The sequence below is a fragment of the Moschus berezovskii genome, chromosome 14 (genome assembly GCF_049115385.1).
Source record: "Moschus berezovskii isolate FMDL1 chromosome 14, NW_MosBer_1.0, whole genome shotgun sequence".
In the NCBI taxonomy this organism is placed as follows: domain Eukaryota; kingdom Metazoa; phylum Chordata; class Mammalia; order Artiodactyla; family Moschidae; genus Moschus; species Moschus berezovskii.
The window spans coordinates 39,655,626-39,672,663 of record NC_142473.1 but is presented as its reverse complement, the minus strand read 5'-3'; the positions used below and the strand labels follow the sequence as shown (position 1 = coordinate 39,672,663).

The window sequence follows — 17,038 nt, the reverse complement described above, 5'->3', positions numbered from 1 at the left end:
TGACTGTCTTCTAAAAAACCTGTTTTAAATGGAAAAAACATAAATACTTTGAAGTCTAGCTTCTGATATGTAAATATTTTTCAAAGGAAAACCACTTCTGTTCTATAGAGAGAGAATGCAGAGCTGAAAACACTTTTAAAGATGGCTGACAGCCAAATGAAGGTGAGGTGGGAATCAGATGAGAAGAGATCATCTGAATTTCTGCATTATGTTTTCTAATGATAATCAAATTTCCTTCTACCTCACCCTCAATAAGTGAGGTTCTGGTCTTTTCAACCATAACCCTTACTACGCAAAGTACTCAAGAACATCGCTCCTTAGGAAACTGAAATGAGAAGTTACTAATGATATGATAAAATGTACTGAATTTTGTGAAACAGTTTTCACCGAAGTGAAATAAACTCTACCTGACATAGGAGCAAAACCGAGGAAAATAAAGAAAAGAACAGAAATGACAGATATTTTCCTTCCCCAATTCTACCAAATGAAGAAAGATTATCTCTCTTTACATATTAAAATTCATCAAGAAATAAAATGGCCTAAATTCTCTATTCTATTTTGCTTTAACCTCAAAATAAAGTACTATAGCTTTAGAACAGAGAATTAGTTTTCCTGTGGTGAAAAATATTTTCCTCAGTTTGGTGCAAATGTCAATATGTATCTTTTTCTCCCCCAAACCATATTTAGCATTCAAAATTTTTCTTCCTCAGCTCTCCTTGATTGATGTTGATGTTTTCATTGTGTAACTTGTGTAAAACTATTACAAGTCAAACTCTTATAAAACTTTGATTTTCACACATGCCTCCAGCTCTGAGTATTATGCTACCTAAACCTCCATGATTCAAAGTTTTCCCCCATCTGCTATAAAGGCTTCCATAGGAAGTAGATAGAGAGTTCCTCACTCGCAGTCAAACCCAAATCTCTTAAAGAAGGTACAAACTGCAAACTGGCTGATAAACAAAGTTATTCAGATTCAACCAAATGCAATTTAGTATAGGGTATACACTTACTGTTCGGGCCAGATTTTGACACATTGCGCTGAAGGTCAAAAGTTGTAGTTTAATCTCTGTGTCCCATTTTCGACAGTTTTGAATATGTTCATGACTTCCAAGACAATGATTACTGTTAAAATATATTATTCATCAACATTATTCTCTTCAAATCAGAAATAATAGAAAGTAAATATAAATTGTTCATGCATCAGAAATTGAAGAGGATGACAAAATAAAGATTTTTAAACCAAATATGAGCATTTAAATAGAGGAATAAATCTACATGAGAAGAGTTAAAGCAAAGAAGAAAGAAGATGAAGATAAAGAAGGGAAAAAAACAGGGACAGAGAATTTCTAGTAGGTTCAGAAAAAGATTCATACAATGGTATCTTCAGGCAACCAAAAGGAAATCACAGCGAAACACTGTGGCTAAAGAAATACTACATGCTAATGAAGTAACTATTGCCTCTCTGCAGAAAGAAAAAAAATTAAACTCATCTGTCAACCAATTACCCACCATTCTTCCCATCTAAGACTATCAGCTTCTTAAGGGCAAGATCATGTCAGATAATGCGTATCTCAATATAAGTTAATTGACCCAATAAATCAATTCAATGGAACCCAATGTGGCTTTAGATTATAAATTTAACTTGAATTTTTAAAAATCTAACCCATTAAAATGAAATTTCCAAAAATGTTGCTCAGTAATTATATGAAAAAACTTACTTCTGTAGCACTTCCTCTTGACCACAAACTTTCAAAACATAGCTGCCAACATCTACTTGATTCAAGTCATCATGTACCCAACAAAGGGCTTGCATTATAATGATTTCTACAGTAGAACCCACTGTAAAACAGTTAGTCATTATTTTCATTTCACTCATTTAACTCTAAGTATATATCTATTCAGACTATTTCTCACAGTCTAACACAGCACTATATAAGAGAAATATAATGCAGCTCACACATATAATTTAAAATTTTCTAGTAATCACATTGAAGAAAGTAAAAAGAAACAGAAGGAGCTAATTTCAATAATATGTTTTATTTAAACTAATATATTTAAAATGTCCTTTCAATATATAGCAACTGGTATTTAAAATTTACTAATAGGATATCTTACATTCTCTTTTCAGACTAAGTCTTTGAAATCCAGTATATATTTTACACTTATGCTGCTGCTGCTGCTGCTAAGTCACTTCAGTCGTGTCCGACACTGTGTGACCTCATAGACGGAAGCCCACCAGGCTCCCCTGTCCCTGGAATTCTCCAGGCAAGAACACTGGAGTAGGTTGCCATTTCCTTCTCCAATGTGTGAAAGTGAAGTCGTTCAGTTGTGTCCGACCCTTAGCGACCCCATGGACTGCAGGCTCCTCCATCCATGGGATTTTCTAGAACATCTCAATTTATATTAGCCATATTTCAAGTAATCCCACAGGTGGCTAGTGGTTATTGTATTAGACAGGGCAGATCTAAGCTAAGAAAGCCACCTTTGTTTTACAAACTCCTCCAAAGAGGATAACACTTAGCAGTATCGCAATGACAAGCCACTCCAGTACTCTTGCCTAGAAAATCCCATGGATGGAGGAGCCTGGTAGGCTGCAGTCCACGGGGTCGCTAAGGGTCGGACACGACTGAGCGACTTCACTTTCACTTTTCACTTTCACACATTGGAGAAGGCAATGGCAACCCACTCCAGTGTTCTTGCCTGGAGAATCCCAGGGACAGGGGACCCTGGTGGGCTTCTGTCTGTGGGGTCACACAGAGTCGGACACGACTGAAGTGACGCAGCAGCAGCAGCAGCAGCAGCAAGCAATTCGGAGAAGGCAATGGCAAGCCACTCCAGTACTCTTGCCTAGAAAATCCCATGGATGGAGGAGCCTGATAGGCTGCAGTCCATGGGGTCACTAAGGGTCGGACATGACTGAGCGACTTCAGTTTCACTTTTCACTTTCACACATTGGAGAAGGAAATGGCAACCCACTCCAGTGTTCTTGCCTGGAGAATCCCAGGGAAGGGGGAGCCTGGTGGGCTTCCATCTATGGGGTCACACAGAGTCGGACACGACTGAAGTGACTTAGCAGCAGCAGCAGCAGCAAGCAATTATTTAAACCAAATTATAAGGAAAAAGAATCACCATTTTAAGCAGCTGACATTTGCCTGGTAAATTTTCCAATAAAGAATAAAAATATAGCAAGTAGGACGTATTATTTAATTACCATACTTGGCAATAGCTGGATACCAAGATTACAAACCATTACAACTAAAGTAACCTATTTCTATACTTAGAGCTCTTATTTTAGAAGACAATGACTATATTAAAAATTCATGAAAATCAACAGCTTGACAGAAAAGGCCATAAAACTTCTATCTAATACAAATGAACACATTTATATGTATTGTAACAGTTATCATTTAAACACACAAAGCACTTCTATCATAATATGGCTACATTTCTTAACAGAGATGTACATTATAAATATGCACATTTATAGAGCCAAACAATAGGCATTTGATATATTTTTTAAATGAATCAAATCTTGATATATCAAGTAAAACTTTGATACAAATTAAAACACTTGCTCTCAAGGCTTATCAATGGTTATTTCAATCAAGAAGTTATGGACCATTATTTTCTTCAGTTTTAGTACTAATTCTTACTGAATACTTTAATGATTCCCTAAATCAAAATTTAAGGGATGCTTAAAAAGAATAAATCTTCTTTTAGAATATAAGGAGTAAGAACATAATTAGCCTTTCTAGATAATGCTTTCAGGTTTTGGCCAAGAGCCACTGATTAACCAAGATACTCAACACTTTTCAAAGAAATATGTAGTTAGAAAGGTAAACTTTCTCACTAATCCATACCAAAAAACTATCCATATGAATGCCAATTTCTGGAAAAGGATAACTAATGCATATTAAGTATTTTACCACACACACACACATTAAAAAAAAATACCTAATGATAAAAGAGTCACTTTATTAAAAGAATAACATTAACATATTAAACATTTTCTTCCTAATCAGAGCAAAACAAGATGGTTCGGGAACTGTGAACCTACCATCACATGTAAAGGTAACTGGTAGCTGAAATCCTTCAATTTCAATGGAGACCTTCACGCTAGCATTTTCTCCACATATGTTTCTTTGCACTGTGACTGGACTTAACAAATAGCCCCGATTTGTGCAGTGATTGGTATATGGAAAGTTGGTCTTCAATCTAGCCACAAAAAAGAAGAAATTAAATTCTCTTTTGAAAGCTGTATTTGAGAGCCTTGAATAAGGCTTTTGCATGCTCACAGCCATTCAGTTCTGTGTTTTTGTCCAATTCTAGAGCAGCTCAGGAGAAATGCAATGAATGGACTCCTGTCTGCTTTTAAATGAAAGGAATCCAGGAAAAGAGATTAAGTACTTCAACATAATGCTATCAACATTAACCAAGCACACACTGGATACACAACATTAAATGAGTTTCTCTGCTTCTGAATTTGTTAAGCAGTGCAATTTCACAAAATGATATGTTTTTAATGAACCATGATATAGGTGATAGCCCTAAACTGTAATTGCCAGAAGGATAGAAAATTTGTTGTCTTTTAAAAATCTTTTCTTCTGACATCCTTTCTCTTACATATTGATTTTGGTTGTTTAGCGTGATAGAAAAACATAGACAATGGGTTTTTACTGTGCTATGAGGGCTTTATTCCCTCAAAGTGAATAAAACTAAAACTTAGGGAATGGCAAAAAATTGTCTGTGACGTATTCTTGGTATTCACAGTACCAAAATAGTTTAAATATATAAGCCAGGTGTACAGCTCATCTCCAGATAGAAGACAAAGGAGGATTTGATGACTTTTTAAACTTGTGGACTTCCTTTAACTGACTTTCTTCCGGAAGTTGGAGGACAAGTTCCAGTCCTCACATCTTCTTTTCATAGGGCTGTAAATGGAATGAATGCAGTAAGTTTTATCTATTCACTTCCATGTAGAGATTAAAATAATCAAGTGATTGGAACAGAATAAAATAGTCTGAGTTGACAATAAGAAAGGCTCTGAAGAGGCAACAAGTGTAAATATTCATGCACAGCTTCTACAATCAGTCTACTCAACTTGAAATCCTGATTTTAGTACTTACTAGCTGTATAATCTTCAGAAAAGGCAATGGCAAGCCACTCCAGTACTCTTGCCCAGAAAATCCCATGGACAGAGGAGCCTAGTAGGCTGCAGTCCATGGGGCGCTACGAGTCGGACACCACTGAGCGACTTTCCTTTCACTTTTCACTTTCATGCACTGGAGAAGGAAATGGCAACCCACTCCAGTGTTCTTGCCTGGAGAATCCCAGGGACGGGGGAGCCTGGTGGGCTGCCGTCTATGGGGTCACACAGAGTCGGACACGACTAAAGTGACTTAGCAGCAGAAGCAGCTGTATAATCTTAAGTTACAAATCACCTGTTGCTTCAGTTTCCTCTTCTATAAACTGGGGATAATACTAACTTCATGGGTTTGTTGTGAGAATTATATAAATTTAGTTTTTAAGCGACATTCAGAATAGTGTTCAGTACATCAGTTCAGTTCAGTTCAGTCACTCAGTCGTGTCCGACTCTTTGCGACCCTATGAATCACAGCACGCCAGGCCTCCCTGTCCATCACCAACTCCCGGAGTTCACTCAAACTCATGTCCATCAAGTCGGTGATGCTATCCAGCCATCTCATTCTCTGTCATCCCCTTCTCCTCCTGCCCACAATCCCTCCTAGCATCAGAATCTTTTCCAGTGAGTCAACTCGTCGCATGACACGGCCAAAGTATTGGAGCTTCAGCTTTAGCATCATGGTCAGTGCTATAAAAATCCTGAATGAATGAATGAGTGAATGAATAAATCTGGTTTCTGCACTGTGATCTTAAGTGCCACAAAGAATCCAATATTAAAAAGAAATATAATTGAAAAAAAAGGTAACATAAAGTAATAAACTTAAATTGATATTGGAAATGCACCTTTAGATGTGGACACATTATCTTCAAATATTTGCTTGTTGTCAAGCAACATGTGCCCCTGCAACACGACAAACCTTCATAGGATCCAGCCTAAGATTTTTATTTTTTCTCACATATTTGTTATTCTCATTTCCTACAATATGAAATAAGATACTCACAGCAAATCCATAGCTAACTAATATATGTAATGATAAAAAAAAAAAAACTTTATATCCAAGGAAGTCTTCAATTTTCAGAAACCATTAAGGATGCTAAAAGAAAAAAATCAGAAATTCCTGATAACTCAGAAAACAAGAATTTACTGAACAAAAATTATAGTGATAAAAGTTGCACTTAGGGCTTTCCTGGTGGCCCAGAGGTAAAGAATCCACCTGGCAATGCAGAAGACATGGGTTTAGTCCCTGATCTGGGAAGATCCCACATGCCTCAGAGCAACTAAGCTCACGTGCCACAACTACTGAGCCTGAGCTATAGAGCCCACGTGCTCCAACTACTGAAGCCTGATGCCTGCATGCCCTAGAGTCTGTGCGCCACAACAAGAGAAGCCAACGCGATGAGAAGCCTACGCACGTGCAGCAACAAAGAACAGCCTCCACCTGAAACTAGAGAAAGCCCAAGTGCAGCAATGAGGACCCGGAAATAAATAAATCTTAAAAAAAAAAAAAAGAACTGAGAAAAAACTAAGATGGTAACAGACTGCTTCAAGTTGTAGTTTCTTTTGTTCTGTTTGAACTTTTAAATACACAAAAGAAGATTCAGTTCAGTTCAATTATCAATTAGTAAACTGATAATGCTGAGTAAATTTTCACTTTATATATAATAGATAAAATATTTTATGAACACTCTAAACCACACATTATAGTTTGATGTTCTTAAGTAATTACCTACAAAAAGCATTTTTTTATACTAATTTTCATTTTCTTTAAAGCATCCATTTCCCTCGTTCAGTCGCTAAATTGTATCCAACTCTTTGCAACCCCATGGACTGCAGCACACCAGGCTTTCCTGCTCTTCACTATATCCTGGAGTTTACTTAAACTCATGTCCACTGAGTCGGTGATGCCATCCAACCATCTCATCCTCTGCTGCCCTCTTCTCCTCCGCCCTCATCTTTCCCAGCATCAGGGTCTTCTCCAATGAAACAGCTGTTTGCATCAGGTGGTCACCATATTGGAGCTTTAATATCAGTCCTTCCAATGGATATTGAGGGTCCATTTCCCTATCATCACCAAAGCAATGGCTTTGTTTGCTTAATGAGGCTCTATAGCTCAGGAAATTAATTATCTTTATGCAAATACCAAAATCCTTTATGATTTATTTCATACTATGTGCTATCAAGTTAAGGTAACATATAGACAGAGCCAAATCAAAAAGACAGAACACATAAAAATGAGGGTTTTCAAAGGTAAATGTAAAAGTGAGGGTTTTCAATTGAATTGATATTACTTGATAAGAAAGTTGAGTCAGCATTATTTAGAATAAAACTAAATGCAGAGGTGAAGTCCTTGATTCCTTGGGTTCAAGACACTTTTTAGATTATAAATATCAGATAGATAAATGAAGAAAGGAAACTAAAGACTACTCAGTGTAAAGTATAGTACTCGTCTTGCCCTGCTGCTAAGTCACTTCAGTCGTGTCTGACTCTGTGCGACCTCATAGACAGCAGCCCACCAGGCTCTGCCATCCCTGGGATTCTCCAGGCAAGAGTACTGGAGTGGCTTGCCATTTCCTTCTCCAATGCATGAAAGTGCAAAGTGAAAGTGAAGTCGCTCAGTGGTGTCCGACTCGTAGCGACCCCATGGACTGCAGCCCACCAGGCTCCTCCGTCCATGGGATTCTCCAGGCAAGAGTACTGGAGTGGGTTGCCATTGTGTCTTGCCCTGGAAGACCAGAAATGAAGCAGCAAAAATTTCCACTGGTATCTAACATTCCTCTCAGTACTTTCTCTGGAGACCTAAGTAACTAGTAAATACAGCAAGCTCTGTCAATTATGAGTGTGAAAGTCAAGAAAACAAGAAATAAAAATTTAAAAAATGCAATGTCCTAAATCAAAGTATTTTACAGAACTTTAAACTGAAAACTACCCTTGAGATCACTAATCCAACTCCCTAATTTCACAGGAGCAAAAAAACAAGGCCTAGAACTGGCACTAAATTCTATTTACAGTAGGCTTAACTATAAACAAATACCATAATGACAATCTTACACTAGTATCACAGCTGAATTAAAATAAGCATTTTAGGAGATTTCAAAAAAAATAAGGAGTTAACTAAGAGTATAAATACTTGTTTGTAAAATCTGCATACTGGAAAAAATAGAAAGTGCCATTAATTTCTTCAAGAGATATCTGTCTCCAATCTCCAAGGTCAAGAGGGGAAAAGAGAATTTTCTAGAATATGACTTCAAAACACCTCTGCCTCTTACTTCTGTGAAATATTTGTTACAATCCCACTCTAATAGAAATAGCATTCTCTCTAATTCATCTGAGGTTTTAATATTCATAAGGCATTTGTGTTTGTGTGTGTGCATATGCATGTAAATAAAAAAGATTATCTTAGCTTAGTGGCAGAGTTTATGTAAATAACAATAAGATTCAAATGCAGAAAAAAAAGGCAGATCACAGAAAGCCTAATTTCTCAACATGCAAAACTTAAATGCAACAGTCACTCAACACAGTCTAATAGGGCTTGTGTGGAGAGAAAATTAAAGGAACTGGATGAACATTTATCAGATGAATTTCAAACCATTAAAAGATTATTTCCAAATTCTTAACCACACACACATAATGGTATGTATATGTGGCATAAAGGCATAGGTAATTTCTGATACATGCAATTTGCATTCTAAGTCACCTGAATGTCTATTTTAAATGTCTACTGAAAAATGTGAGTTTAAAAACTCCAGTTAAGAGTAACCTTTGCACAGAAAAGAAACAGTGACTCTACTGATATTCTTCTTTCTCCCTTAAGATAGTCTGAAGAAAAAGAATGCTGGTTAGAAAGTGATACATAGGAAAGATAGAACTGTAATCAAACATTACCAATAGTCTAGAAAGTCTAGCTTAATAAGTCCCTTAAAATAAAAATGATGAATACAGTCAAAAATAATTTAGGAACTCCAAACTCTGCTTTGCTTAAACCACACTGGGAAAATACTGGATTCAAAATAAATCTCTCAGAAGCAACCTAAATGTCCATCAGAGGAATGGCTAAAGAATATATGGTACAATGAAATATTACTCAGCCATTAATAAGAATGAAATAACACCATTTGCAGCAACACGGATGTACCCCAGAGAGCATCATACTGAGTGAAGTTAAAGGAGAAATATATGACATCCTTTATATTTGGAATCTAAAAAGAAACAATACAAATGAACTTACATGTAAAACAGAAACAGACTTACAGACTGAGAAGGAGCTTATAGTTGCCAGAAGGGAAGGTTGAAAGGAAAGGATAGACTTTGGGATGGACATGTACACAGTGCTATATTTAAAATGGATAACCAACAAGGACCTACTATACAGCCCATGGAACTCTGCTCAATATTATGTGGCATCCTGGATGGGACGGGAGTTTGGGGGAGAATATATATATATGGCAGAGTCCCTTTGCTGTTCATTTGAAACTACCACAACATTGTTAATTGGCTATACTCCAATACAAAATAAAATTTATTTTAAAAAAAGAATAAATTTCCCAGTAGTGATCTACTTTTCCTTCTTTTGATAACAGATCTCACCCTGTTGGCTGCAATGTTTGTTGTCCACTCTTTCCTTCCGTGGGATTTTTCTATCTGGTGCTGGCTGAAAGGACTCTTTCCTTTCTGCCAGCAAGACCATTGGAATATCAAGTCTAAGCTATCAGTGGCTTCAAAACCCCATCTGTAATAGAAGTAAACAAGCATAGTGAAAGGGCAGGGGGAGAAAAGGGAAGAAGCAAAGTCCAAAGAGAGGAGGCATCAACTACAGAGTGTGAATTCCTGGATCTTGCTGTCACTGAGCTCTGCCCCATCCTCCCTCTTTCTACTATACAGGTCTATGAATCAATACATAACCTTTCTTGATTTATGCTAGTTTAACATGGGTTTCCTGCACTCATAACAGAAGTGCTGACTAATATAGTAATATAAGGAAAGAAAACATACTGAACCGGAGGTAATGGAGACCTGGCTCTTACAGACTAGCTGAGTAACGTAAACTTTAGTAGGTAACTTCTCCAAGTCTCAGTTTCTTCATATACTAAGAACACCGGACACATTTAAGATTAAAAGAAAAAAAAAAAGATTAAAAGAACATTTCAGAAGGGCAATTTTCTAACCTTCAGAAAATACGTTTGCTTCTCTAATCTTGCTTGTTATAGCATCTTTTACATCTAAATAGGACAGTATTTTGAATGCTAGGAAGTTCACAGCAAAATTAAGATTCCTTGTAACAAAATACAAAACAAAAAAAAGGCATTTTCGAATTATAAAGAAACTTCTATATTTAAGCCATATTTTCCCTCAGTAATACAGTATCAGAAGTCTACTGACTGACCTTAATTTTTCCTTCTAAATACTCAGAAACTTAACAGGTTCAAGTGCAGCTTGTGTTAATATACCAATTAACTGTCTTGATGTTTTAGCGACAGACAGAAAATATTTTAAAATTTTAGAATTATTAGCACTAAGCTGGTTTTGAAGTAAAATTTTTAAAACTTATTTAATAAGAATAACCTTTAATTTATAAAGAAAAATGTCTTACTTTGTAATGGATTGACAAAAAGCTGCTACTTCCTCATTCTGTACTTCAATTTCTTGTAGAAGAGAACTTTCAGTTGGCAAAGTACTGGTCCCATTTGGGTCTTTCTGTAATGAAAAAAAAAAGTGTTTTATTTTAAAATAAAAGATCCCCAAAATGTTAAATAGCAATATAGCACAAACACATTTTTATGAAAATATGTACAAAAATATGGAGGTTAAATAAATCATATCAGTAACAAAATTTTAAAGTATGGATTTCTATCCCTATAAAAGCAATGCCAACTAAACCTTAAAGTTCATTGATTTTACTGTTCGAAAGTAGAAATAGGCTGTATTTAATATTGGTTAATAATAATGGAATGCTAAATATATTTCCATTCAAAATCTTTCAGAAATGAATACTTCAGAAAGTTAACAGCTAAATGAAATTAAAGGACTACACTCTGATTTATGAAAAGGAAGAGATCAAGCCCATTTGGAACTGGGACTCCTCTAATAAAGAATGAGTTTCAGGAGTGAGTGGGCATTTTCTATGTTAATAAACTTGTACAAACATCCTGACAGTCTTTCAAAAGTTAAGTTTATGTCTGACCAAAATTTCTGTGATCAAATTTCTGATCAAAAACATTTAAGGACAAAAATTCACTACCCAAGCATAGTCAAACAGTAGAGTCCATTTAGAGGTGTTTTGACTTACTACATAAAAATTCTTGATTTAGCACAAATTTCAAATGTACATTTCCCTTTAAATTAGAATGGGAACATTCTCAACTTGAAATTGAGTGAAGGAGAACACCGTGTATAAATTTCAAGAGTTGTGGTGGATTTCAATAACCATAGCACACAAGGTTTCGTCAGATAATTAAACTGAAAATACAGGGCAACAATTCCTTTATTAATTTACTTCTTTTAAAACATGGCAGAGCCTTTTCTGCTATAATATGATATATACATGGTGAAGTGACCAGCCTGGAGTTCTAGAAAAACTGCTACTACAAATAACAGAGTTCATGGATAGAAATAAAGGCAGACTACTCAAAATCAGTGTAATCAAAGTCCTAACTAAAACAATGAGAAGTCCTTACAAAAATACTAGCACAGTTAAATCTCTTCTTAAATTTGTACCTAGAATTATGATCTTCTTTGAAGCCTCTTTAAATCCTGGAGCTCCTGCTTCCTACTTTGTCTTATGCAGTCTGAAGAGCAGAATTTCAATGAAGTTAAAAATACAATCCAGGATGTAGACTTCTTCACCAAAGTTCTTAATGCAAAAAGAAATGTCTTTACAGCTCTCTGTCTACACTCACCAGAATGCTTAACCCTGTGGAATGTGGAACTGTTCTTGAAGCCACCATTTTTTACTTCTGTGGAACTTTCAGTGTTTTTCCAGTATTTTCTTGAATTACTAAGGCTTATCCCTTTAACTAGGAGAGAGTTTGTTCTTGACTGCTTTGAAGTATTAATATGCTGGGAAAGATGATTTTAAAACAAATGCTACTTCCCCATTATACTGATATCAATCCCATAGGTACCAGTTATGGAAGTTCATTTGTGTTACAAAAAAAAAATATTATAGCAAATAGATCGCACTACTCTAAGGATGGATTTTTATATTTCTAGACTTCTAATACTCTATTACCGAGGAACAATATGGTTTAAACACAGAAGTTTCATTAGAATTAGAAAATGTCGGGCTTCCCTGGTGACTCAGTGGTAAAGAATCCTCCTCGATCCCTGGTCCAGGAAGATCCCACATGCCTGAGAGCAACTAAGCCCATGCACCACAACTATTGAGCCTGTGCTTGAGAGCCCAGGAGCCACAATTACTGAAGCCCACGTGCCCTAGAGCCCATGCTCCACGAGAGAAGCCACTGCAATGAGAAGTCTGTGCACTGCAACTAGAGGGTAGCCCCCACTCCCTGCAATTAGAGAAAAGCCCACACAGCACCGAAGACCCAGCACAGCCAAACAAAAATAAATGTTTGTTGTTTTAAAGAAAATTGTCTTTTTTTTGTTATACAAAGACTTAATTTACTTTCTAGCATTCAAAATACTATCCTACTTAGATGTAAGAGATGATATAACAAACAAGATTAGAGAATATATAAATATTTTCTGCAGGTTAGAAAATTCATTTCTAAACAAAGCCTCTGGTTTGCCACTCCAAGTCTGCCACAATCTAATCCAGTTGTACTTCCCAGAACTTCCCAAATGAAGATTATGTCCAAGTGAACCTGAATCATATCCTGTTCCTATAAAGTACAAACTGAATTATCTTGCCTCTAAATCCTTGCTGTTTGCCTTCAAAGCTTCCTCCTAACTTTCCCTCAGAGCACAAGTCCAAGATACATTAATTTTTTAAGGCCCAGTGGAATGCCACTTCATCTACACTGTCTTTTATGAGAATTTGGTATGGAGTATTTCTTCCCTCCTAATAATATTTCTAAGTGCTTAGTCTGAACCAAATATCCTATCATTATATCCTGTTCTATATTTGTCCTAATATGAAAGCTCCTTAAATACAAGAATCAAATTTAATTTGAATTTCATATTTTTGTAAAACTTTATATCCAATTCAGAAGGCACTCAACCATTGGTTTAATTTGTTAAATGTTTTGTTCCCGCTAAAAACAAGTTAAAAGTTATTTTCATATAACCAGTGAATTTACCATAGTGATCATAAAACATTGAAAAATTATAAGGCACTAGGTAGTTCCTTCACTTATTTCCTAAAAGAGCAGTAATTTTCATAATTAATGTATTCTATATAATAAGTCTTATAATTATTATAATAACTAAAATACCGTGAGATGCCCCACAAAAAAATCTAGCAATTACTGAGCATTTCTTACATGCCAGGTTCTGCCATGAGAAACTCAGTCATTTATGTACATATGTATGTATCATTTATTTTTCACAAAGTTCTAGTAGATGTGCAACATGACTATTATCCCCATTTTACACGTTAAAAAAATGCACAGAGAAGTTAAAGAGGCAGCAAGGTCAGTTCAGTTCAGTTCAGTCTCTCAGTCATGTCTGACTCTCCGCGACCCCATGAATCACAGCACGCCAGGCCTCCCTGTCCATCACCAACTCCCGGAGTTCACTCAAACTCATGTCCACAGAGTCGGTGATGCCATCCAGCCATCTCATTCTCAGTCGTCCCCTTCTCCTCCCGCCCCCAACCTTTCCCAGCATCAGACTCTTTTCCAGTGAGTCAACTCGTCGCATGAGGTGGCCAAGGTATTGCAGTTTCAGCTTTAGCATAAGTCCTTCCAATGAACACCCAGGATCGATCTCCCTTAGAATGGACTGGTTGGACCTCCCTGCGGTACAAGGGACTCTCAAGAGTCTTCTCCAGCACCACAGTTCAAAAGCATCAATTCTTCCGCGATCAGCTTTCTTCACAGTCCAGCTCTCACATCCATACATGACCACGGGAAAAACCATAGCCTTGACTAGACGGACCTCTGTTGGCAAAGTAATGTCTCTGCTTTTTAATATGTTATCAAGGTTGGTCATAACTTTCCTTCCAAGGAGTAAGCGTCTTTTAATTTCATGGCTGCAATCAGCATCTGCAGTGATTTTGGAGCCCAAAAAAATAAAGTCTGACACTGTTTCCCCATCTATTTCCCATGAAGTGATGGGACCAGATGCCATGATCTTAGTTTTCTGAATGTTGAGCTTCAAGCCAACCTTTTCACTCTCCTCTTTCACTTTCAAGAGGCTTTTTAGTTCCTCTTCACTTTCTGCCATAAGGGTAGTGTCATCAACATATCCAAGATTATTGATATTTCTCCCAGCAATCCTGATTCCAGCTTGTGCTTCTTCCAGCCCAGCGTTCCTCATGATGTACTCTGCATATAAGTTAAATAAGCAAGGTGACAATATACAGCCTTGACGCACTCCTTTGTCATTTATGTACATATGTATGTATCATTTATTTTTCACAAAGTTCTAGTAGATGTGTAACATGACTATTATCCCCATTTTACATGTTAAAAAAATGAGGCACAGAGAAGTTAAAGAGGCAACAAGGTCACAGGACTAAAAAAATGTTAGTATGTCAACCTAGGCAACCTAGCTTAATCACTACCTAGCTTAATCACCTCACAACAAAGTCTCCTAAAAAAAAACCAAACACCTCTAAAACATGAGAGAGGGACTTCCCAGTGGCTAAGACTCTGTGTTCCCAATGCAGGGGGCCTGGTTGGGGAGCTAGATCCCATATGCTGCAACTAGAGATCCCAAGGCCACATCTAAGACCCAGCACAGCCAAATAAATAAATAAATATCTTTTAAAAAAATGAGCGAAAGACAGCATTGAGACCTTTGTACAAGCAATGTTATTAAAAAAAAAAAAAGACAAACCTGTATTTTTGTTGACCTATAACTCTTTTCTTATCTCTGTTTTTCATGTTCCACCTATTAACAGACTTTGAATCTCCTTAACGGCATTCCTCTGCTTTTTTTTTTTTTAATATGCTATCTAGCCGTCTAGTCAAGGCTATGGTTTTTCCCGTGGTCATATATGGATGTGAGAGTTGGACTGTGAAGAAAGCTGATCGCCGAAGAATTGATGCTTTTGAACTGTGGTGCTGGAGAAGACTCTTGAGAATCCCTTGGACTGCAAGGAGATCCAACCAGTCCATTCTAGAGGAGATCAATCCTGGGTGTTCACTGGAAGGACTGATGCTAAAGCTGAAACTGCAATACTTTGGCCACCTCATGCGACGAGTTGACTCACTGGAAAAGAGTCTGATGCTACGAGGGATTGGGGGTGGGAGGAGAAGGGGACGACAGAGAATGAGATGGCTGGATGGCATCACCGACTCAATGGATATGAGTTTGAGTGAACTCCGGGAGTTGGTGATGGACAGGGAGGCCTGGCGTGCTGTGATTCATGGGGTCGCGGAGAGTCGGACATGACTGAGCGACTGAACTGAACTGAATGGCATTCCTAGATGCTTTTTTTAAATCAAAAAATATTTTTCACAGTGACTTTCATGTTTTAATTCCTTCAAGCAGGTAATGAGTTTTAACTGATAGTGGCAAAAACAGATGATAATAATCAATTATCTAGTCATACATTAAGGTAATAATAGAATCTGGAAAGTTAACTCAATGTTCTGTCCACAAAGTAAAAAAAAGCTGGGCTCCCGATGATTTCATCTGTACATCAATGTCATCATTTTCTTGTTTTTCTCCACCCTTTCTGGAACCAAAAAAAATTTTTTTCAATTTCACACCTACTCCCTCAACTCTTGCTCCCAATCCCTTCCTCAAACAACTTAAGCATCAAATCGTCTCTTTTCTTCAATGATCTTGCACAAACTTTTATGCAGCATTCAAGGCTTTCATACTCCACTTGTATACACACATCTTGTCTCCCCTTCTAACCCAAGTTCTTTAAGGATGAGGTCTAAGAATGGTCAATATTTGTAACCCACACATTTTGTCCTCAAATGTTTTTCTATGAATGAAAGAGGCAAATGATAGTAAGAAAACCTGCTAGTGTCATTACCCAATATATAAAACAAAGAAAGGTTTGTGGGGGAAGATACTGAGTTCTCTAGTAAATATTTGGGGTTTGGAAATCCATATAGATGTTTGGTCATCATCTAGAAATATTCTATTACAAATTTCTATTCCAGAGTTAAACATATTGAATTGAGAATCATCCAATTTCTGCAACTGTCTACAAGGAAATTTCTCTCTGCTAATTGCTGTCAGCAACCATCAAGATCACCAAGGCAAACCAAAGGATTTTGGGTGCAAGTTCCACCAATAGGAGACAGTTTCTTTAGGAGGCTGAGGGATACATAAACGATTGCACTTAGTGGGCATCAAGATGGGACATATAAGAATGGAGAAAGAGATTTATTATAAGAAATTAGCTCATGTGATTATAAAGGCTACCAAGTGATCTGGACTAGTAGCTTTCAAACTCTGTATCTATCTCAGAGCCTCAAGAATAAAGCACTGATTAAAAGAGAACAAACAAGATACATTAAAGACAGCCAAGAACAAAACCTTGGGGGAATACCAATGTTTAGAAGCTAGAAAAGTAAAAGAAGTCAAATGTTATGCGAAGAAAACTAGTAAGTAGATTTAACCAGGAAAATGGAAGAAGTTTCAAGAAAAGAATATGGTACATTGTTGCAAATGAGGCAACAAGGCTGGACAGTAAGTATGGTCACTGTATTGAAAATTAGGATTCATACTCCCAACTTTCTGCAATATAGGAACAAGAGAGGATGGTGAGGAACTGGAAAAACAGTAAGTACAAATTCCTCTTTAAAGAATAAT

General features: G+C 36.7%; 1 protein-coding gene across 3 annotated transcripts in view; it reads right to left on the bottom strand.

Annotated features, from left to right (window-relative positions):
* The window catches only part of PIK3C2A (phosphatidylinositol-4-phosphate 3-kinase catalytic subunit type 2 alpha), a 115,755-nt gene that overhangs the window by 55,743 nt on the left and 42,974 nt on the right, over positions 1-17,038 (bottom strand). For all 3 annotated transcript variants that reach the window (XM_055423276.2, XM_055423277.2, XM_088843053.1), the window contains exons 3-6: positions 10,731-10,834; positions 4,058-4,215; positions 1,719-1,839; positions 1,011-1,122 (exon numbers count right to left, since the gene is read on the bottom strand). In XM_055423276.2, the coding sequence (XP_055279251.2) occupies positions 1,011-1,122; positions 1,719-1,839; positions 4,058-4,215; positions 10,731-10,834 (495 nt within the window). The remainder of the gene's footprint in view (positions 1-1,010; positions 1,123-1,718; positions 1,840-4,057; positions 4,216-10,730; positions 10,835-17,038) is intronic.